The sequence below is a fragment of the Apostichopus japonicus genome, chromosome 13 (assembly GCF_037975245.1).
Source record: "Apostichopus japonicus isolate 1M-3 chromosome 13, ASM3797524v1, whole genome shotgun sequence".
Taxonomy (NCBI): domain Eukaryota; kingdom Metazoa; phylum Echinodermata; class Holothuroidea; order Aspidochirotida; family Stichopodidae; genus Apostichopus; species Apostichopus japonicus.
In genome coordinates, this window is record NC_092573.1 from 18841904 (window position 1) to 18865099 (window position 23196).

General features: G+C 37.0%; 3 protein-coding genes across 5 annotated transcripts; all 3 read right to left on the reverse strand.

Moving 5' to 3' along the window:
• Nucleotides 1-673: 673 nt before the first annotated feature.
• LOC139978391 (alpha-(1,3)-fucosyltransferase C-like) lies at nucleotides 674-3844 on the reverse strand. The gene has a single exon (XM_071988597.1). It carries the CDS (start codon nucleotides 3576-3578, stop codon nucleotides 2163-2165), a length of 1416 nt encoding a protein of 471 aa, XP_071844698.1. The 5' UTR covers nucleotides 3579-3844; the 3' UTR covers nucleotides 674-2162.
• A 3467-nt stretch (nucleotides 3845-7311) lies between these two features.
• Nucleotides 7312-8487, reverse strand: LOC139979031 (4-galactosyl-N-acetylglucosaminide 3-alpha-L-fucosyltransferase FUT6-like). The gene has a single exon (XM_071989667.1). The coding sequence runs from the start codon at nucleotides 8485-8487 to the stop codon at nucleotides 7312-7314; it is 1176 nt and encodes a 391-aa protein (XP_071845768.1).
• A 2363-nt stretch (nucleotides 8488-10850) lies between these two features.
• On the reverse strand, nucleotides 10851-23048 carry LOC139979232 (long-chain fatty acid transport protein 6-like). Of its 3 annotated transcripts, XM_071989997.1 has the most exons (11): nucleotides 22598-23048; nucleotides 21740-21814; nucleotides 21062-21178; nucleotides 18755-19280; nucleotides 18224-18445; nucleotides 17332-17490; nucleotides 16327-16655; nucleotides 15669-15762; nucleotides 14275-14473; nucleotides 13577-13674; nucleotides 10851-12749 (listed from the first exon to the last, which is right to left on the reverse strand). In XM_071989997.1, exons 3-11 carry the CDS (start codon nucleotides 21140-21142, stop codon nucleotides 12442-12444), a joined length of 2016 nt encoding a protein of 671 aa, XP_071846098.1. In that variant the 5' UTR covers nucleotides 21143-21178; nucleotides 21740-21814; nucleotides 22598-23048; the 3' UTR covers nucleotides 10851-12441. The 3 variants fall into 3 exon arrangements, with proteins under 3 accessions (XP_071846098.1, XP_071846100.1, XP_071846099.1); XM_071989999.1 differs by lacking the exons at nucleotides 21740-21814; nucleotides 22598-23048 and adding an exon at nucleotides 21569-21612; XM_071989998.1 differs by lacking the exons at nucleotides 21740-21814; nucleotides 22598-23048 and adding an exon at nucleotides 21268-21427.
• Between the last annotated feature and the right edge of the window lie 148 nt (nucleotides 23049-23196).

Genomic DNA, 23196 nt, shown 5'->3' on the forward strand with positions numbered 1-23196 from the left:
TTCGTTTCATTTACTGGCTCTCATTGAATTATCATGCAATTTTCCTCCTGCAATATCGTTTTGAAATATTTAGAAGAAAAGGTGCAAAATCTGTTAATAGGCAACATATAACCTAAAATATGACATGGCACGCGATTTATGCCTTAAATGTGATATTTTTCCCTTTACAAACATTCTAGCAATTTGGAGAAAAAGAATATTTCAACCGGAATAAAACAAGGTGTAAATCAATAACTCGTGCTTGTGGTTCCTTCGAAACACTTGGCGTTCCTTATATGAGTATATCCTCGACTGATTTCTCATGACTCATATATGTAATGTACAATACTACATAGCCTGTCTGAAAACGTGATAATGTTGAAACTGAACCGTAGAATCTGAAACTAAAGTTAAAGCTGTAGTTCGAACCAAATATATATGTCGGTTTTATTACATACTATATGTTAATCTTCTTTCTATAGCAATGTCCTTCAGTGATGTAAAAATCACAATTAAAGTATTCAATGTGAGTTGATGCATTAATATGCAAATTATTAGGTTATATCATTGGGGAGTGTTAAACTGGACAGTTTAAATGTCTCACTGAGAAAAAGGCCTTTGGGGATGGCAGACTTAGAGTGGGGTGCGTCTTGGTAAAATTTGAACATAAAAACATAATTAACTATTATTTGACGACATTTTAGCATATTTGAGGGTAAGACGGCTGAAGTTTAACTGATAATCTCATAATCTTTTGCAGTATGTTACGTCTACAACCAGGTAGAATAGTAATGGTTGTTTTTTTCTTCCCATGGTGGTTTCAATGTGCGAAGTTTGAATAGGGAGTGGTGTAATGCGAGAACGTCTGCGGATAAGCAGTATGAATGTTGAGTGGGTACTGTAGCCTGGTTTCCTGGTGGAAATAATACCTTCCATAAGTGCGATAACCGAATATGGAAAGATGGTAACAGAGAGAGAGAAGGGGGAGGGGAGAGGTGGATAGAGAGAGAGAAAGGGGTGGGGTGAAAAGAACACCACGTATAGTTGGAAATTTCTAGTCTGGTCAGTCAGTTACGCATGTACCTCCCCAGAGGCTTTCACTAACGTCTCCATGGAATTACTTCATGCAAAAAGCAACATGTTGCTACATAAAAGTGATATGCGATTTATTACTGTAGTCTGTACGCGTCACAAACTACACTTTAAAAACTTGTCAGCCCCCAAGCCCCCCCCCACCCTCCTCATGATATCCTGATTGTGCAATTGTTATATGCAAACGGCCTACATGTTTCTGTTACAATCGCAATGAAAGTATAGGTAGGGTGTGGTAAGTTGCTTAAACAAGTCTGTAGCCTACTTTGTAAGTAAATTAATACGTGTCATGTAATAATGCTTATTATTTTTGTGAAATGCCTACCCATCAAATCGTTTGCACATAGTTTGCTGCAAAGCTATAATTTCAAATGAAAACAAAAGTTAATAAATAATCGTGCGGTTAAAATTACTTTTAATCTCTTGTCTGTATGTCTTCATTGCTATTGCTAGCGTAAGATGATACTGTAGTAAAATATAACGATCAAAATTCCGGCATCAATGCAAATCAATATAACAAATAAAAAAGTTCTCTTTTTTTATCAATCTTTCCTTTTTTCGATAAAGAACTAAATTATGACAACTTGAAAAACAGAATCACATGTGTAATCAGTTTGAAGTTTCCAATCAATGCCAGTGAGATATCTTCTTATGCACTGTTGTCAAACGGTGTGCGCTTTTGACTTATATTCACCCTGCACCCCCTCCACCCTTAAAATGGCTGCCATTCCATGCCAAAGAGAACCCCCTCCCCCAGCGACCACCCCTCCCAATCCAGTACATAGGCCTAATCATAATTCATAAACAATTATTTTATTCCAATAAATGTGTTTATATACCTTGCTGATATATAGCTCTTGATGACAGAGATCAAATTACACCAAACATTCAATACAATCAGTTTGCAAGTTGGATAATATCCAATCAGTGTTATACAACGTACGGTACTAGAGTCTAACCATCACCTCGACTTCTAGAATGGTTCCCCCCCCTTCCCCCATCAAGAGACATACCCCATGCACTCACGCTTAAGCTAAAGTGCTTGAGCCCCAATAATTAAGTCATACTTAATACGTCAAACCAATAAGGTCTCAATTTTGAACGTAGTTGTACCCACTGTTACGGTAACTTTTAAGTATCTTCCGGTCACCGCATTCTGAACACCCACCCAACCACGAGGGGCCGTGCAAGTCGTGACGCGCCTGGGTCAAATTAGGTGTCTGCAGGTATTCTAATATACGGCAGTTTGCAGCGGAGTATCCAATTCTCCTCTGTTTTTCGTGGTTTCCTCTCACTTGACCTTCATACTTCCATTGGAAGTAAAAATTGAATTTTTCTGGGTCTGAAGCCACTGTTTGTAAATACTCGGCGAGTTTCTCCATCGAATCAAAATCTGCCGCGTAGATGAAAGAGTTTGGAGGCGCTATTCGTTCATAATCCTCTTTGGGCGCTCCTATGACGACCGGTATCGCATCATAGTGTCTTAAAATATTCCAAAATTTCTCGGAAATGTATTCAGCGCAACAGCTGTTTTCCAGCGCGAAATGAAATTTATACTTCCTTAGAATTCTCTTGCACTGATTATTGACAACCCTTTCCCAATATTTGTTTGAGTTCCCGCAGGTTAAATTACCACAACTACCATATTTATCGATCGGTATATATCGTGATAAATCCCAAACGAAACCGGTTCGATTCCAGGCGATAGTATCGCAGTGACTGGACATCCACGCTGCTAGCTTGGGACTTCGCTCGTGAAAGTTCACCTGGTTCCCATTCGGAATCGAACTCAGAGACTCGTTTCTCACGAAGAATCCGTACGGTACTTTAATATCGGCATTCGAACGGTATGTAAATGTAATGTTAAAAGTAATATTCCTATATCTGTACGGTGGGATATGAGTCTTTGCAGTTAAAGGGCTCTCGTCGGTGTTAAATAGCCACAGTTGACCCGGATCACGTTCTTCTCGTAGCTGTCTCCAAAGCTCCTCGTTTTCAAATCCTCCAGCGAAGAGCACGACGTCAACCTCACGTAGTTTCGAGATGTCCTGATCGGCCTTCGAAAGTATAACTTTCCCTGTGTCACAAGGAAACATAACTGGATAATGTCTCTCTTTCCAGAAGGTTCTCATACTGAACCAAGCTACTTTTAAGACGGCATTTTCTGGCGGTAACGGATATTGTTGACGTATGGAATAGGCTGTAATCTTCACACGATTGGTCGACAGCTTAGCTAATAGATTTCGGCCGTTTTTATTCCAACGAACGTTTCTTCGAGCTGCTCGGAAAAGGTTACTCTTTTGATAGTTTGCTATTAAAGGCTTGACCTTATCTCCATCCGTCGTCCTCTCAATCTTATCAAAACTTTTGACCATCTTCAACCTCCTTAGGTCCTCCTTCATGCGATCGTCGAAACTGATCTCTGTGTATCTATTGGTCACCAGCAAACTGACAAGAAACAGAAAGCATACCATTAGTATAACTGAGTAGAGTTTCGATAGAATCATATCTGTCCTGAGTTTGCACTTAACACCGAAATAATTTAGAGGAAAAAATCCTTTCTATGAAGTGTAAATCCTTCCAGATTCCATCCTGTCGGAAAGACGTTAAACAAATAGATACAACTTCATCTCCATAATATCAGTAGCATCGGAAAATTGTTTACCGAGATGTGACCTATACACATGCACCTATAGTATATCCAACAAATACCGTGCAGAAATTCTGAAAACTGAATTAGTTGTAATATGGTTTGTAACTTGGTTAATACAGAAATATTGAAATTGCATTGTTACGTGCTTTTGGTTTCTATAAACCTGACTATTCATAAAGGTGTTTCTATTATGGTAATCATCGTTGCGTGACGATTTATTATATTGGATAATTAGGTCACTACCGCAATATTTGCAACATATAATACGTTGGAGAGTCGAAAAGCCGCTAAAGCACACACACACACACACCCATATATATATATATATATATATATATATATATATATATATATATATATATATATATATATATATATATATATATATATAATATATATATATATATATCTATATATATATATATATATATATATTTATATATATATATATACATATATATATATATATATGTATATGTATGCAGGTGGGTGTGTGTGTGGGTGCATGAGTGTGTGCGTATACAGTAAGCAAAATGTGCAGTAAATTTACACACTGTGTAAAGTCCTGTGTTTCAAGGATTCAGAGATGATTACGTGAGAATTTTTTACCCACGTTAACAAACCATTTTCTCATACCGTCACATGAAGTCCTTTTTTATTAGACTCACATGTCGCGGTTGTAACATCTGTTCCACTTTTGCATGCATGTTTACCATACATGATAGAAGTTTACTTTTGGAAAGGTTTATATATTTATTTTCCAACACGGTATCGATTATATAACTACAACTCAATGTTAAAATTGAACTTGCCTTGTGAACAAGGTATAAAAACAAATTTATGATTTATTCAGATGGTACGAAAAAGTGGAGGTTGTGTATTGATTTGAAAAGTTGTGATGAAATTGTGTATATTCGGCAATTACACAGTTGACCATGTGTCATCAGGTTCTATTTATATGTATATGGGTTTTTTTAGTAGACCTACCCGCAGTATTAGCCACCAAAAAGGAAAGACGGAAGATGGAAATGGTTGGTGGATTGTTGGGAAGGAAGAATTCTTCATGACACGGAGTGTCTGGAAGGGGGGTTGAAACTTGAGGGAGGGGGAGGGGAGAGGGAGGGGAGGGGGAGGGGAGGGGAGGGGAGGGGATTAGGTCGACTCGGAACTACATGTGACTAGTCACTAATGTGTGAAATGACGTAGACCTTACAGTTATCATGTCGGTAAACTTACAAACAGACAATCTGTTGTCGTGCTTATGTTATCGAGGTTACGGATATAGGGGGAAACGAAGACATATAAGCCGAAAAAGATAAGAGAAGAAACACATGGTTTAAGTTTTCATTTTAATGCCGGTACGAAAACAAGTGGGCCTACCTAAACACAAAGGCGAAATGTTGTTGATGGCTTTATTTAATTATTTCCGATGAATGTAATTACTATTTTTCATCTTTCACTTTTCTTATAGTTTTATGTGGTATAATTTTATGTATTTGTATGTATATTAGATCCTCCTGCAAGCAGGAACTCGCGAAGAAGCCTCATTGGCTTATCAAAGCCGCAAGCTGACCGAAGTCAGTCTCTTAGATTCATATTTAACGTCCATGATTATGAATTGTTAATTGTCAACAACTCTGTAACTGGACGACATACATTAATCTTGGAGTGACTCGAACTGGAGACCTTATGATTGGAAGGCACCGGCGTTAACCATTGAGCTAACACTGATTTAGTGTTAGCTAACACTCCTTTAAATGTGAAATGTCTTGTCAAGCATGTCATGAATAGATCGGTTGAGTACCTATAACTAGCTTAGAATCATGCTAGTTGAATACATTTATAACTGAGTAGGCCTACTCTGATGGATGGGTAACCTAGTATAGTTAAGTTTTATGTATACTAACTGCATATATGCTATAGTTGGGTACAGTGACTTGATATTATGGGTAGTTCAATAGGCTACCTGCAGTAGGTCTATTATCTGATATAGGTAAATGTTCTGCTAACTGAATACATGTTAGAGATGGCTACCATGATATCATCGGTTATTCGGTTAACCTATCATGAGTTTGGTACTCCAATTAACTGAGAATACTGTCGACACGTCATCCAAGTTCCTATACTGAATACATTGCTAACTTGTGTACTATAGAATATCATTGGTATAACCTTTCAGTTGAGTACTAGTGTTTGATGAGTAAACTGGTATTTGGGTAGCCAATAGTTGAGTAGTACTCGGTTATACCCGAGTGAACTGAGAACTATACATAAACTATAATGGCTTAGTCCATTAATAAAAAAGATCTTAGTGGAGTACACTGAATATGCAGGTACAGTATATTCCTATACATATAATGCTATCTGGTTTATTACATTGGTTGAGTACTCGCTGTTCGCTGAGTACACTGGTATATAGTTGGGTTTTATACTAAACAAATGTACTCCTGTATAAACGAGTTATCCTGCTAGCCGTTCACCACCCGTCTAGCCGACGAGTACAAGTTGAGTTTAGCTATCTTATGTCTTAGCATGGAATACCTTATACGGTTAGTGCAATGGTGAGTGTACCCATCATCCTTGACATATATATGTTTAATTCTGATCACGAATTAACTATAATGTGTCCATGGCATGCCGTCAGGACATGCTCCGAAACATGATTCTTTTCACAGACACAGTCAATAAATTGATCCACTGAAGGCAAGTTGGATCCTGAGAAAAGAATATATAATATATTAGTACGTACGATGGGTTCCCCCATGCACTGTGTGCCTTTAAACCTAGACGTAGTCCTTGCCGACGGTAACACGTTTCAAACCTCGATTTCTGACTACTATATACATGTTACCGCATTAATACAACATGGCTGTAACATGCACGTGGATTGAATCCCCCGTTGAATTTGAAAATTACGATGACGCCAAGATGCCCATTTCAACAAGGGCGTAGGAACCGGGGGCTGGGGCGCCAGCCCCCCGGTGAAAAATATGGGGGCGGAAGTATCATTCCGCCCCCCCCCCCCGCTTCGCAAGTCAGAAAACCCCTTTTTCATTTCTCAATAAATGATCAAGTGTGAAGTGTGTTATATTGCACCAAATTGCATCTGAGGCCACCTGGAAATGCAAAAAATTTCCAAAGGGGGATACCCCCTCCCCTTAGACCCCTCCCCCAGGCCGGCCATCAGTCTTCAGTCCCCCACTCAAAAGTACCTTCCTACGCCACTGCATTTCAACATTATGTTCATGTGATGAAACAAAACTTACAACAGCTTTCCACTCTCCGCCCTTTTCATCCAATCCACCGTCTTGCTTTCCACCGTCACAAAAGGGTCGTTCAAAAAGGTTTGGTCCCGTATATACTAAACTTTGAGATTTCTCCTTTTTTAAAAGTTGTATACACTTTGATGGAAAAAAAAATCCCCAATAATCAAGAAAACCTACGATAAAGTGAGAGGAATAAAGTCGTAACAACTAAAATGTTTGTTACTAAAATTAGAGGCATGATAAACTGAATGGGAGAAAGTTATATCAATAAACTAGAAACTTATATCTGAAGATAACCGTGGCATACAAAACCTATTAATTTTAACTCAGTTGTCCATCAAAATATTTCTTTAAAATATCATATTGTCTACATTGATCGCACCCACCTCTCCACATTGGACCATACGGATCTACTCGAGTACGCATAACTTGCTCTTTACTATAGTTTTCGTCTAGGTAAGTCAAAATGCTGCAAAAATGGTCTTTGTGGTGAATTTGTTGCTCTTTTCTATTTGTTAATTTAACTGAACCCATTTCTTGCCATTCGAAAAACGCATTATACTTCAATCGATTCGAAGAGACTTCCAACAGATAATTAGCCAGTTCTTGAACTGTCTTGAAATCACCTGCGAAAATGAAAGAATTTGGTGGCGCGAAACGTTGGTAATCCTCCTTCGAGGCACCTACGACAACCGGCACGCTTTTATGATGGTATAACACGTTCCAAAAATGATTAGATAACAATTCGGAGCAGCAACCGTCTTCTAACGACAAGACAAACTTGTATTTGTTCAAGACTTTTTGGCATCCTCCGGAACCTGGACTTTTGCGATGAAATGAGTTGTTTCCTCTGCACTTTAAGTTACCACAATCGCCGTAAATGTCGACGGGGATATGTTTCGATAACTCGTCGACAAATTTGACCCGGTCCCAGGATCCGTTGAAGCAATCGACCGAGTCCCACGTGACTAATTTCTTATCAAACTCATCCTCATCGAATAAGTCGGTGGTATTAGAGATTGTTCCATTCTCAGTATATGGATAATATTTCCCGTATGAATAATGCAGTTCCGACTTTGAATGGTAAGTAAATGACATGTTAAATTCGGTGCCGGGCATTCCCTCTGGAGGTAAAATGTACGTCGACTTCAATGGATTGACATCTGAAGCGAATATCCAGACTTGACGAGGCTCTCGTTGCTCGGTCAAGTAATCCCAATTTCTGTCGTTAAGGATATCGCCAGCGAAAATTACGACGTCATATTCCGGTATCACTTCAGTAATATATCCCCCACCGAAACAGACAAATATGTCTTGATCTCCACAAGTATGTGTGATCTCGAATCCTCGAGAATTTACTCCGTAATTGACACTGAAAACGAGGATGTCTAAAACAAAATGTTTGCTAGGTTTCGTCCCCTCTTCGTCTTCATCTTCTGAATTATACCGGTAGCTGGATTCTGAATAAGTTCTCAACTCGGGGTGTCTGCGGTCCATATTTTGGATTGGCCTTTTATCGAGGAAGTCGGAATGATTCGCTACTATATTAGGTATTCTTTTCAGAGTCAGTTTTTCCGAATTCGATTTAATTATTCTCTCCGTGCATTGTACGATCGAGTTCACGTATAAATTCATACAGTAAAGATTCAAGCCCAACCATATACATGTCGCTGATGCAACAACCCTACGCGTTGAGAAGTACGGAGACATGCTCGCTTAATTCTCCAACTAGTCCCTTTTTAGTTAAATGTTGACCGGTTACTTCTGTATAACGTCAGTGTATAGAAGTGTATAGTATCCACTGATGACAGAAATATCGTTTCATAGGTCCTGCCAGATTTTCTCGTCTGTTTTGATACTAATGTGAGCAAGCATACTACCGAAGGTTCGATCCGAATATAGTCGTAAGCTATAATAGTCTACGTCGTTTTAAGATTCACGCACCCATAAAACGATGCCTGTTTGTTCTCACTATATCCGCACCACCATTTGAATGCAAGGCTAACAAAGTGCCACTCTCTTGTATATTGTATTGAAAATATTGAAGGTCATAACACGTGAAAACGGTTGTTATTTTATAGGTAATACGTTAATACGATATTGATCTTTGTCCAAATTTACAAAACGGTAAAAATGAAACTCGCCGTGAATGGCCTATATGCCTACTACATACGATATAGCTAAAGGCTTACTGAATTGGGTAATGAAAATGCACGGTGTTGGACTTTGGAAACCATTGAAGCGTGAAATATGACACGGTCCTATCACTGACTCGTATAGATAAGTCTAGCCTATACATATGTAAATAATTAGTCAGACCTGCTATAGGTGTGCTAACACTGAATGGAAAATCAAAGTAATCACCAGGTAAAAGGTGGGGAGGGGGTGGGGATGGCTAAGATTTTTACCCTACAATAATCTGTACTTCGCCCGTCAAAAAATCCCCAAAGCCTAACAATTTTAAGTGGAACCAGACAACACTGAATAATAATCATGTAATCAATGTTTTAGTTCAGTCATGATATTCTTTACCGCAAGACATCACAATCAACATTTTCGAATTTGTGTGTGGAATTATTTGTCACAAAGTCGGAACCACGACCAACTTACAAGATAAGAAAGAAGTCTTCACAACATGAGAATCTACATAACGAAACGCCAACAATCGAGTCACTGTTAAATATGTACTGTAGATCTTTACTCAACAACACAACTGGGACGTCACGTGATTTAATAAACTCTTCCACGGCACTGGATAAACAGAGAAATCTCAATACGAAGTGGTGCGAAGTTTCTTACATCAAAGCTACACTCGTCCCCGTCCAGTTCGGATAAAGCAATATGAACTGGGTCTATCATTTTTGTTTAGGAGGGAATGATAAGGTTGTGGGGGGGGGGGGGGAATTGCACGCCCCTAGAACCACCCCAAGTTGTGGCAAAACCATTTGGAAAAGGAAAAATGAAGACATTTGAGGGCATAGGAAATTGAAAATATATATACTGCCAGATAGAGTCATTATACTGTTCAACAGGTTTTAAAATTTGGGAACTTTGCATTATAGGTCGTCTCAACTCCAGGGATACTGTACCACAATTTTGAAACATTTCGTTTTCACCTTGGACGATCTCTGCCACAAAGAGTTGACCACATCACAAGATATAAGCTGGCAACTACTTATAAATGCACACTCACTCATATTTATTTGTAGTTGTTATTTAAAACAAGATACAAATGGAACAAAATAAACTGAAACAGATCTCTGTGAACACTTTTCGTCAGTTATGCTTTATTGTTTATTGTATTTATCATTATTATTATTACAAAAAAAACCTTTATTACAGAAAACAAAGAAACAGAAATTCCGACAATATAAAGAACTTTCTGTCATAATTCCATGAATACAAAATGGTTAGCAAGGAATAAAGTTTGTCACCTTGGTCTGAGATGTATTTACCATTTAAATTGACTAAGTACAAAGGCATGGTCCAACATCTTGCAATACATGCACTAGCACATGACCTTCACAGATATACTACCAATTTGTGCTATAACATTCCTGATAGAAACTGACAATTGCAACACCAACAATAATTGAAAGACGGCTAGAATGTGTCATATTCCACAGTCCCATCGCCACTAGTTAGAGTTACTGTCAAACTTGTCAAACATTGGAAGTTAAAAAGATACTCCACGTATCTACAAAAGTATGTGGATTTTAAAAGGTCTTCATTATGGCTTATAAATATGCTAGAAAGTTAGATAAATGGTCACTCAAACTCAAACTTAATCAAGCATTTTTACTGTCAACATCAAAATGTTCTCAGAATAATTTGGAGGGTCGTAACCGCCAGAGAGATATTTTTGAAAACATTTATGAGTATGCTAAACTTATATTAACGGATTCCAAAAACAAAATCACTTCTGTGAAAATTGAGGAGTTGTGTCAACCTTCCCCTTCCCCTTCCGGTAAGCAATTTTAAAACTGAAAGCGTTACTTTTTTATGATCTTACATAATTAAACATTCTGATAACATTCTGATAACATTCTGATAACATTAAACATTCTGATAAGGCACAAAGTTAGGGCAGAAAAAAAGTGGTTTGAATCTAGCTGTCCATGTGAGCTGTAATCACTTGTTGGTTACAAAATTTGTTAACATTTTGTTTCTGGTCAGTTATACTTGTACAAACTATTAATTTTCACCATTTAAATTCACTCACACATTCAGATTAAACCATTAGGCACAATGTTAACATTTTCAAGTTAGCTTTTCCATGAACAAGAAAAGTAGAAAAAAATGAAAGAAAGAAACAAAAAGTATCTTCTGCAATAAAATAGCAGCATAGAAAAAGTAAAAAAACAATTGGTTTTCCAAATGCAGAAATTTTGTTATGTTACGAAAAAAACCTTGAAAATACTTATTCATGATGTTAATCACCAAATTTTAATACTAAATGGCTCCGCCTTCACCAAGCCAAACATATAATAGTAACATGCATAACTAAAAATATCACAATTTGCATAGGCATTATCAATAATGAAAAACTTTCCAGCAATCTTTATCTCTTTTCTACCAAATTATGTTGATAAAAAAAAGTAGGCACAGTGGTTTGTTTCTCTGTTTGTGCTAAACATGAATGTTATCCGTATTGCTCACCACAAGCTATAACAAAAATATAAAAAAACGGGACTGGAGTATACCATATGCCAAATCTGAATCCTTAACGGAGGGTCAAGTTAGACAAGAAAATGTGCATGAGATAAATATCTAATTTGGTCATCATTATCAGCTCGTTAAAGGCAACTACCGTTGCAAATAGCAATATAACATTATATTTGGTTTATATTCAGTACGGATCCCCTTCCGTTCTAGGGAGTATCCGCACTTATAAGGTTTGCTAAGCTTCTTGTGGGTTCTCTCGAGTCTGTCACGGTAGGCACACTGTAAATTTATATCTACTGAAATACGTGACTGAAATATAGTTGTTGAAGAAAAAAAATTGATCCTAAGGTTTGTCTATCAAAGGGGGCTGACAAACAAGATTACCACTAGATCAAATATTATTGTGTGCAAATCCACACAGAAGTCAATATCAACAGATAATCTCTAGTTTATTCATCAACTTGTTAACTGTCTAGATTAGGTCATTTCTGAGCTGACCTCATCATCAAATTGGACTTGCATAGGAAATCTTTCCACAAATTTCACACAGTTAAAGTTAAATCTCTTGAAAATAAACAATATATATATATATATTAAAAGGTTGCACTTAATTGTTTTGCTCTCAGTTGGTTGGACTATCGCTGACCAAATACAATTAGCTTTGGAACAATTATCCCTGAATTAGTACTGATAGTATTTCTGTTTCGTTTTGAACAGTTTATATGACTAAATCTGATTTTTATTTTTTAAAGCTCAAATTTTGTGAGTTACTAAGAACATGACGTTTTACATTCGGATTGCCCCTGAAAGAACATGGTTATACGCTTCTTCATCCAGAGGGGAGTAAGTTTTCTCTGTATCGTTCATGTAGTACAAAGGATCGGTAATAGTCCTCGGGTCGAAGCCCTCCTTGATAAGATTGACTTTACGGTGCTTATAGGTACCTGTCACCTCGATGGACTCCTTAATGCGTACAAACTTTGGGCAAGCGTAACTAGGTAATCTTTCAGTGATGTGCTTGTACAAGGCAGGACAGTCTAAGGTAACGTCGTTTCGAAGAATCAGAGATGCCATCCCTGCTCTGCCATCCTTCCCTAAAAATGAGAGAACATAGAATACAAAAAAAAAAAAAGTGAAAATATTTTTGAGTAATTTTTTTTTAAACAAAATAATAAAATATTACATTTTTAGTTTAATTTGGCTGATCACCTCATTCTTGTGACATGATGTGACAAGTTCAATACAAAGCCAAACATCAGACTAATTGATTTGATACTGCCACCAACATGATATCTATCGTAGTTGTATTTTGTGCATTTAGGACGAGAACATTTTTCCTTGAGTTATGTCATTATTGTAAGGACACAATCTTTTATGAAGGACCAATCAGGAGTGACTCATTTGATATGAGGGTGGATGGAAGAAAGAAGATATAAGTAAAATTCCACTGAAGCCATTACAATGCTGATCACAGTATTTTATCTCTTTAATGCACGAAAAATACTCTAAATATTTGTTTATGACAGTTGAGTGTAGTAACCTTGGCAGTTGATGTAGTCCTAGCAGGATATCTATATTCACAGAACAGATCATAGAAAAATTGTGTCAATTACCCAAAAGCAATATCTATGTATGTTTGTATGTGTGTGTTTGTATGTACGTATGTATGTTTTAAAACAAGCAATTGACTTCTACCAAACATACAACCCCTAAAAACAATAACATCAATGTTGTAATCTGAACCAATACACTTGCTGTATTTTTCGTTGCATGCTGGAGTACATATATCCACTTCCTGAAGTGTTGTCAAGTGTTGGAATATGTCAGAAACAGAATAAGTGGAAAACGGTCTTCTGGCCACAAGCAACCCATATTATAATTTCACTTGATCTGATGAAGATTACACAATGTTATGGCTTACCTTCAATTTGAACTCCATAGACATTAGCAGATTCCACTTGAGGATTTTCTAATAGAGAGAGTTCTACTTCAGTTGTAGCAACATTCTCTCCTTTCCATCTAAAACAAAAAGGCAAAATATCACAAGAGAGAAAACAAAGTTGGGAGACCATTTTGTGGTTATACTTACTAGTAATTATTCACTAATGTACTTTACAACCCTTTGTAGACCTGGTTCTTGATAATGTCTATAGTCTAGCTGTAAGGTAGTTATTGTTTTTGTATCCAAAGATGAGAACTTAAATAAAATACTTCTTTAACAAGCAACCTTCTTTTGTATTTGGTTATCCTACTCCCTACCCTACCCGTACTTGAAAACCAAATACATTTTTGACACTCGTGTCAGTATTAATGCAGTCTCATCATTGTGACCTACTTTTTCTCGCCCCTCACCTGCCTGGGTTTGCCAATGGATGTGGGTGCTACAGTACCCACATTAACACCCTATGTGACCCTCAGGCATCATAAGCATGCCACCACTCCTCCTACAAGACAAACAATTTTTTTTTATACTTGTCTGGAAGTATCCATATAGCCCAGTTGGGGCAGCCTCCCTCATCTGCCAAATTGGATTATAAATCCAGCACTGAGGGTGCTTATTAATACTCTAATTAGTATTAACAAAGCAAGCAGAGTTTGATCATTGTTCTTAAACTTCACCTGAATGTGTTGCCTAGACGATCTTTGAAATAGACGTATCCATCCTCATCAATAAGCATCAAATCTCCCGTGTTGAAGTAAGCGTCTCCTTTTTGTAGGACGTCCCGGATAATCTTCTTCTCTGTGATCTGTTTATCACCTATGTAACCGTCCAGGGGCAGTTGATTACTAATCTTAGTCCCTAGTAGTCCAGCTTTACCTGTTGAGAGGGGTAAATTAAAGGTAACATCCTGTAACAATGCTAAACAAAAACACAACAGAGTCCCAGAATAATTGAATTTCCTTCATTTTGAATCAAAATCACCAACAAGGGGAGGAGATAGCCAGTCAGGAACATACTCAATCAGGGTAGAAGGTGTCAGGAAGGACACAGCTGTCCCCTACCCCCATCTACTTCTAAATGCAAAATACACTTGTGTCATACAGTTGTTATCCAATATGTTACCATAAAGGCCCTTGTCTGAATCCCTCATGCAATTGGGACAGACAAAAATACAATGGTATTAATTGTTTACATTGCACCAGCTGTTAAAGAATTATTTTCAAAGCATATTTGACATCGACGGAACATGTTACAACATACAACCTACATATCACTTCAGTGCATATTATGTATACTATTAAATCAATTATGAAAAGATAAATGAAAAGGTATCAAAAAATCTTATTAGCTATATTTAAGTGTCAAAGTAAGAGGGCCTGGCATTTCTATCCTAGCAGGATCTTCTTCAGAGGCTTCAGCATTCTCACATTCTCTTACACAGGCTCTTCAGTGGATAAACAGTTTGCTAACAGTTTTGTTTTATGCAGCTACATTTAAGAACTCAATCTCTCGACACTATAACACACAAGCCATCTGGGCCTCACTACATTTAAAAATAAATCTTACAGCACTAGATAACACCAGGATGTTATCAAAGCACATTGACACCGACCTAGAAATATTGCATTATTACCAGCGAACCAATATTTCGGTGAGAAAGCAAATGAATTTGTGTTTTACTCATAGGCGTAGGAGCCCAACTTGATTTGGGAGGGTGGGGGGGGCTGTAACGACTTGCCCGAAAAATATAACCAAAGTTTTTTCGCGCTCCGAGCGCATTCGACATGTTAACGTGCATATCATATAGGCATGCATCATTTATTACATTGCATGCCAATAACATACAATCATTTGCCGTGTTATTACCCTTCCATATTGGTTAGAATTATTGGTGAAGTCGTTACAATAATAATATCAGTTTAACCATTGAAAAACACATTGCAAATTATTTTTCTTTCAGTACGTGCCCGAAAAATTCTCAGCATATTGCCCGAATTTTAACAAAAAGTTTTGGTTGGGGGGCTGCAGCCCCCCCAGCCCCCGCCTCCTACACCTATGGTTTTACTGTTACCTCTTGGACATATAACACACAAGCCGTCTGGGCCTCGCTTTGGTTCTGCTGTTTCCATGTCACATTCTATAATTTGAAGGACCCGTAGAAGTTTCTGAGAGTAGGAAGGAAGAAAAGAAGGTGATATAATTTGGAAACCTCACTTGGAAAATAGTAACACTCATGAAATGGTTTATGAACACAAGATTAATTAATGTCAATAAATTAACATTCTTGGTTAATCTTGATATGTTGAAAAGATTACATTTTTACGTAAAAGAAGAAGATAAAAATTGTAAAAACTATTGTTGACACGGAAGAAAGAAACAGTTCTGTCTGCAAGGATTTGCAAAGATGTTATATTTAAAAATTGTTTCCTACACCCCAACATCCATTCTCATTGTTTGTAACAAATAAAATTTGAAAATATCTCATTAAAGAGACTGTTTCTATAATAAACAAATTACTTTTTATTCAATTCCTTTACCCTCTAATACAAGCATAACCACCAGATAATCAACTTAGACAAAATGATGCAAGATGTTATTTTCACCACAAGCAAGTATACACTGATCATTATGTAATAATGATGGTAATAATAATAATAATAATAATGGAATAACAATAATAATAATTCCATGGAATACTTATGGAAACTTCACAGCTATTGTCAACGTACCTCTAAGAGTGGGGTATAACGACCCACAGTTCCCAATTTTCCATCAAAATTCATGATCAGGAAGTTACCCTCCGAAGCACCGTAATATTCACCGATACGTTTAATGTTAAATCTCGTTTGAAATTCCTCCCATATATCTGCCGGGAGGCCGTTCCCAACCGCCATCCTGATGCTACCGTGTGGATACACGCCATCTTCCTCGCTACGTGGAGCTTGGACGAGATACCGAGCGGTTTCTCCTATGTATTGGATGATCGTGACTCTGTATTGTCGAATGTCCCGCCAGAATTCTCTTACCGAGAATTTCTTTCGGATAGCCCCTGCCGCACCTGTAAAATAACGTTTAAATAAAGTTTAAATAACAGATGTAGATTATTAATCCATATCATGTAAATAAGTTATAAACCTTGCATGTGAGCTCAGTTCATATTATTAAGGGTCTCTTTATGGGACAGTTCGACAAACATCCTAGTTTGTATTTCTTAACAAGAAGTAACTTTGAATGACAGACATACTGGCATGGGAAAACTCCAGTGTATAAAGTTTTATTGAACTTTACTCTATGAGAGCAAATATAGTATTATATTATTAGCATATACATATTATTATATTAATATTTAAGCTGCATCCATTTTATTCTTCTTATTCATATTTTAAGGGTTTCGTTATTTTGTTGTCATTAATTGTAAAGCACTCTTGAACTTGCTTAAGCATGAAAAGAGCGCTATATAAATCTGGTAAATAATCATGATAATAATAAAAAATGAACAATCAGTAATAGAGAGTAAAATTAATGTAAGAACAAAGAACCATGTGCATATAGGAAACTGTCCATGCTAGAAACTATAAAGTGACACGTATTCAATATACTGCAAATGAGATAGATATTCCCACTTCCATTCAGTATCCGGCTACAAATGTTTAAGGTAGTGGAGAGTAGCAGGTGAAAGCCTGGTAGCTTCACAAGTGAGTAGAATTGTAACATCGTTGAGATAACTAGCTCACCTGAGTTTATGACATTCATGAGGCCGACTCCGAAAGCGGCACTGTGATATAGAGGGAGACATAGGTAGAAAACATCATCTGGTGCCATGTCGTAAACCATCATCAAGGTCGACGTCGTAATCAAACGTCGGTAAGCCATTCTGGTGGCTTTCGGAAGACCTGAGGATAAATGCAGTTTAACAGCAGACATGAAACGGCTGAAATATTCCAGTCATGTAAGAACAAATGGATTTATCCAATAGCATCGCAATGATATTATATATTGAAAGCATTAGCTGTGTTTGTAATACAATTTCTCTCACTATCAATTAACATTGACTAGAAATTTTGTTTTTTAATTTTAAGTTTCTTGTGAAAATGTCACAAAGGTGTTTAAAATCTTGAGAAAGTTTCTTTTCAAAATATGACCTCAAAACTTATAGCCTAGAGATCAGTAGACCTATTAACCCTAACCTAGTCTTCTCTGTTGCATATCTAGGAATGGGGTCTGGAGTTGTGACCATTAAGTGATTGATAGTAATTGCAGAGCTTTTAGAGGGGAAAATTTAACACTTCATGGATTTCACAGAGGGCATTATAACAAGTTGAGTGAAGGAAAAATATGGGAATATGCTTCGCAAAGGAAACCATATAGCTGTTCTAAAAAGTGTACATGTACAAACTGCTGAAAAAACATAGCAAGCATTGAAAATGAAATCACATTATGACATGCTAAACACAATATATTACATTAGCAAGTTAACATGTGACCAAAGTAGCGGGAATAAAGTAGAGGCTCATAGCCTTCTGCAAATTACTTTCCCGAAAGCCATATTTAGCAAGCTAAAACTTTGAAATGGAATAACAATTAGGGCTTTAATTGCTAACTGACATCAAGATATCTTTCTAGTACCTGTGGTTCCAGATGTGTAGATGTACACACAGTTATCATTCCACAGATCAAGCCCTTTCCTGGCTTCAACATCGTTTTCATCTGACGAATTGAGAGAGAGCTTGGTCAGATCTTTGAAGTCTTCTGGGAGGGGTTTGTCCGAGAACCCCAGAACGAAGATCTCGATTCCTAGCTCGTCCAGATCGGATTTAATCTCCTTCAGAGCTTCTATAAGTTCTACGTCTGAAGGGAGAAACAAAACGTAAATGACCTTTGACCTCTTCCTCTGAACCTGTTGAACAACAAGTACCTGCAGTTTTCAGTAGACAACATGGACTTTAATTCCTAAAGCAAGGGTGAGGGACGAGTTGTAAAATATATCCTTGCTTTAATACCTGTAGCAAATATACAAATTGTACTTTAGTGTGTTAACAGTATTAAAAAAAAAAAAAAAATTAATGACAAACCATCTTACATTTGGCAGATTTATCTGTGTTCTATTAATAGAAAAGCTGTTTATAAACACCCTAAAAAGTTCTTGATGATTCTTACCACTTCCACAGATGATTTTTTTAGCTGCACTGATCTTGATACAATGTAATAGAGATTTGCCTCGGATGTGTGTGTTGACCAACGCTGCAGTGGCACCGCATTTGATGATACCCAGCCACGCCCAGACAAAGCCAGGCTCGTTGTACATCAACAGACAGACCACGTCCCTCAGTTTGACTTCGTTGTTCCCGACCAGATAGTGCATGATTCGGTTGGCTTGCTTGTTGACATCTGCATAGGAATACTGTTGGTTTTCATAGTGCAAGAATGTCTTGGTCCCCTGTTTCTTCACCTGACTTTCATATTTATCTATGATGGAGAACTTTGACTTCAGACATCTTTTCTTATTCGATTCGATACGAGCAAGACGAGAGAGGAAGCCAAAGTCATCTGTGATGGCCGGGTAGAGGATGTAGACGATGAGAGACGGTACACTGATGCCGATGACACCGTATGCGATGTAGGTAATCACAGAGGTAAGGAAGGAAAACATCTTGGCTTGACTGGGTTCTGGAGAGCGTCTTCTCTGGAAATAGCAAGAAAAATAAGGGAAAATAAATTAGCAGAAAAAAAAGAAAGAACAGTTGGTCTGGAATGGAGAAGGAAGGGATGGGGGAGGGGGGGGGACTGGTGGAATTTTGTAGAGGTGGAATGCTGCAAACCTTTCTGACAGCATGAAATAGCACACTACTGTGCAATATATAGGGAATACTGGTAACCATGCATATGAGAGGAAATTGGGTGGTTAGCTCTTTACCAAACTTTCTGAATGGGCCTTTCCACTTCACTGTTTTCTTAATAATTATAAACATAAAAGAGGAAGACAAAGAAATTTGGTCAATGTGAAATTCTTAAGAACTGACTTTTTTGATGGCATGTCGTTTGAGTTGTTGTCAATTTTCTTCTACGACCTAGTAATAAACTAGGGTTAGGTGACATATAGGGGAGAGGGGAAGGTTGAAAATGACACAAAACCTTCTTTTAATTGTACAAGTAAAGTTCAGCACCCTTCTGCTTCTCCCCTTTGCTCCACATCTATAGTCTATATAGACTATATATAGTCTATATAGACTATATATAGTATATAATAGACTATATAGACTAAGTCTATAGACTATATAGACTTAGTCTATAGACTGTATAGATATCGACTATATGTACCAAGGATGGGTTACAACAAGATATAATTGACCAAAGTTACAACACACTTATCAGGTGTCTTCAGGTGCTGATGCAGGATTTTACGAGGGAAGCTAGAGTGTGTCCCTGGGTTCGTCGAGGTCGACTCCCATATGAGGGGTTGGGGCAACCAGGGTGCTCCCCCAGAAGAAAAACAGAATTTAGGATGTCAAATGGTGCATTCTGAGGGATATTTAGACTATAAAATAGGTCAATAATTATATCTAAAGGTAAGGCTGTACTAATAGCTACTTTTGAACTTTTGAGTCTGGTTGAAATGGGCAATGGAAGGGGGGGGGTGTACACCCACACCCAACCCCTTGATCTGCACGAGCTCGTCTTCACCCAAAAAAGAATAAATTAACCAAGATAAGTGACTATACTTATCACTCAATAAAAAAATGGATGCAAAGCAAACATAATTACGATTTAAAGGTAAATAAATGTCAAAGAATGATTTAGCAAAGGCTGTATACAACACTTAAGCACATAGGAAAATCAATGAGGTGAATTAGTGTTCAAATGACATACAGTAAGCAGTGGTGATATTAATTCTAGCAACCTACCACATCACCCCACAGTTAACAATCTAATTCTACATAATCATGGACGTTAAATATGAATCTATGAGACTGACTTCGGTCAGCTTGCGGCTTTGATAAGCCAATGACGGCTTCTTCGAGAGGTTTCATCTTGCAGGAGGATCTAAAATACATACATACATATATATATATACATACACCATACATATATACATACACATCATGAAACTATAACTATGCAGCATGAGTAATACAATATTTTGTTAGCTTATACATGTATCTTGGTAAAGGGAATGACAATCCACATCTTACACTGTTAAATGTATTATTAATCATATGAACAATATCATTGGGTATCTCTATAATGGTAAAATTAATATCACTCTACTTGTTCAGGCTTATATTCCCTGTTAATGTCCATATCCTCTTTGTTTTTATGCACATTGATATTCCATTTACAGGCGTTGCACACTTTCTTTTAATACTGAAATGCATGAAATTATGATTTCATATTATGTGCGGTAGAGATTAATCGATTAATCTCTCATAATTGTGATAAATTGATCACAGAATCCAACTGACTTACCAGATGATTATATACAACAGCCAAACTGCTTGTCAGATACTGCACGTGGGCGTACTTCTTAAGCGCTCCGAATTCGACCATCAAGCCTGTTTCTCACCCACAGACAACTGCAAAGAGCTGTTAAAACAAGGACAAAAACTTTAATTTCAGTTTTTTTTTAAGCTTACTCTACAATAAAGTTTCACAGATGTTGAACAAATAACTACCTATCATGCTCTATTATTAAGTGTATGTCCCTATCTCACGTCTGTCGTACAATTAGACCGACGGACTGGTTGCTAACTTGCCCATTGATATCAATTCCTTGTTGTTTGCATGCAAAGATCTTCTAAAGTTTACCACTGCAAGTTCTTGATAAGTATAACTTTTGTATTGTGTAGTAAAGTTACTTTAATGTTTACCATGGAGATTAGTTTAAGTTTGCTTGATAAAACCTCCCCAGTGGGTAAATATTGTAGTGACAGTATTAGGATTGGGTGATAGCAGGGAACACCAGATGCAACTTACATGTACAAAGTTCACAAAACAAATATTCCTGTAGTCAGCTTGATCATATAGCTTTGATCATACTGTAAGATGCAGTGGACTTTTATAGCTCATTTTAGCTTGATACAACTTGTTTATAAGACAGTGTAAACGTGTATGGCTCTGTTAGAACTGCTATGTGGACTGACTGACCTTTGGTAAGATGATCAATTTATATCCAGGCACTGACTGAATCCACTTGTCATATTGAATCAATCAGCATGGAAGCTGCAGAAGGATATAAAAAAAATCATATTATTGAAAAAAGAAAGAAAATGGTGTCAAATTTGCATTGTGTTCTAACTGTTCCATATTCAGACTGAACTATATAATATTTACAGATTACAAGGGGTGGATGCATGAGATCCACAAAGTTTTACAACCATTTTGGCCAGGGCGTGAAGAAGATTGGTTTATGCGCTGTATGTATCTAGATGTGTTTTAATTGGGGTATATTGTAGTACATGTATACACATGCAACTATGTTTTTGCCATGATCCCCTTTTTGTCCCCCCCCCAAATTTTTTTGGGGGAGAAACTTTCCCCCCTCACCACCCCATCTAGATATGCCACCATCTGCTCTGTATGCTACAATGCTTAATTTGCATACTGATAAAACAAAAAAGAAAATTTCTCTATGATGCATATAAGCTATTTGGTTCAAATTACTGAACAAATTTACTGTCATGGTAATGATAAATTGGTTTTACACTTTATAAAGTTAATATTGACAAGCACATGAAACCACTTGTACGTACAGTATAGTATAGCTTATATAGTATAGTATAAATAGTATAGTTTATATAGTACAGCATATATAATTGTATAAATGGCTGTGTAGTATATGACTATGAATGCTACAATATAGGCCTATATATATATGTAAATATATATATAGATATATATATATAGGCCTATATACATATATATAAATATATATATATATATATATATGTACTACTTGGAAACATTAACACACGCATACCAACAATGAAAATAAAATCAGCTTACCACTCCCATTGAGGTAGGTATACAATAAAGTTGAGGTAGGAAGCTTTCTTTCATGACTATAGTTTCGAATAGTAATGCTGTTTGCATAAATACCATAGGGCAGCTAGCTTACATTCAGGACCATTGTTTGCATACCCTATTGCTGATGAACGTAGTAGCACAACAACTTTGTAGATGACCTTTTGAAACTGAGGCTAACTTATTATGAGATTTCATGGTGTAAACTTCAAATAACAAAAGCTGTGACGTGAATGTCGGGTTAAATTCAATTCTAAACACCTGTTAGAGTTGTATTGAAATCAATAGGGGCAAATACATATGCATTAGATAGATAGGTAAATTTGCTAACAATATGACAACAGAAACAGGGAACCAAACAGAGCCTTGAAATTTTTCGAGGGGGAAAGCAAGTCAGAAAAATTTGCAGTGGTGTTGAAATTGCTATCTGTGGTAGCACCATACCTGTGTGACAATCATTGCTGTGCAAATTATGGAGTGCGACAGGCCCACTCCCCCTTCCCCCTCACAGTGTCAAATGCACTAAGTTAATAATGATCAATGCTAGATTGGTGGTTAAGTGTTTCAATGCAAGTTTGAGA

Excerpts from the sequence above, each read along its gene's own strand:
- LOC139978391 (XM_071988597.1), bottom strand. The coding sequence starts at position 3,578 with ATGATTCTATCGAAACTCTACTCAGTTATACTAATGGTATGCTTTCTG.
- LOC139979031 (XM_071989667.1), bottom strand. The coding sequence starts at position 8,487 with ATGGACCGCAGACACCCCGAGTTGAGAACTTATTCAGAATCCAGCTAC.
- LOC139979232 (XM_071989997.1), bottom strand. The coding sequence starts at position 21,142 with ATGGTCGAATTCGGAGCGCTTAAGAAGTACGCCCACGTGCAGTATCTG. Across the intron at positions 17,491-18,223 it reads CTACACATCTGGAACCACAG|GTCTTCCGAAAGCCACCAGA; the intron begins GTACTAGAAAGA and ends ATTTATCCTCAG. Across the intron at positions 13,675-14,274 it reads CGTCTAGGCAACACATTCAG|ATGGAAAGGAGAGAATGTTG; the intron begins GTGAAGTTTAAG and ends TTTTTGTTTTAG.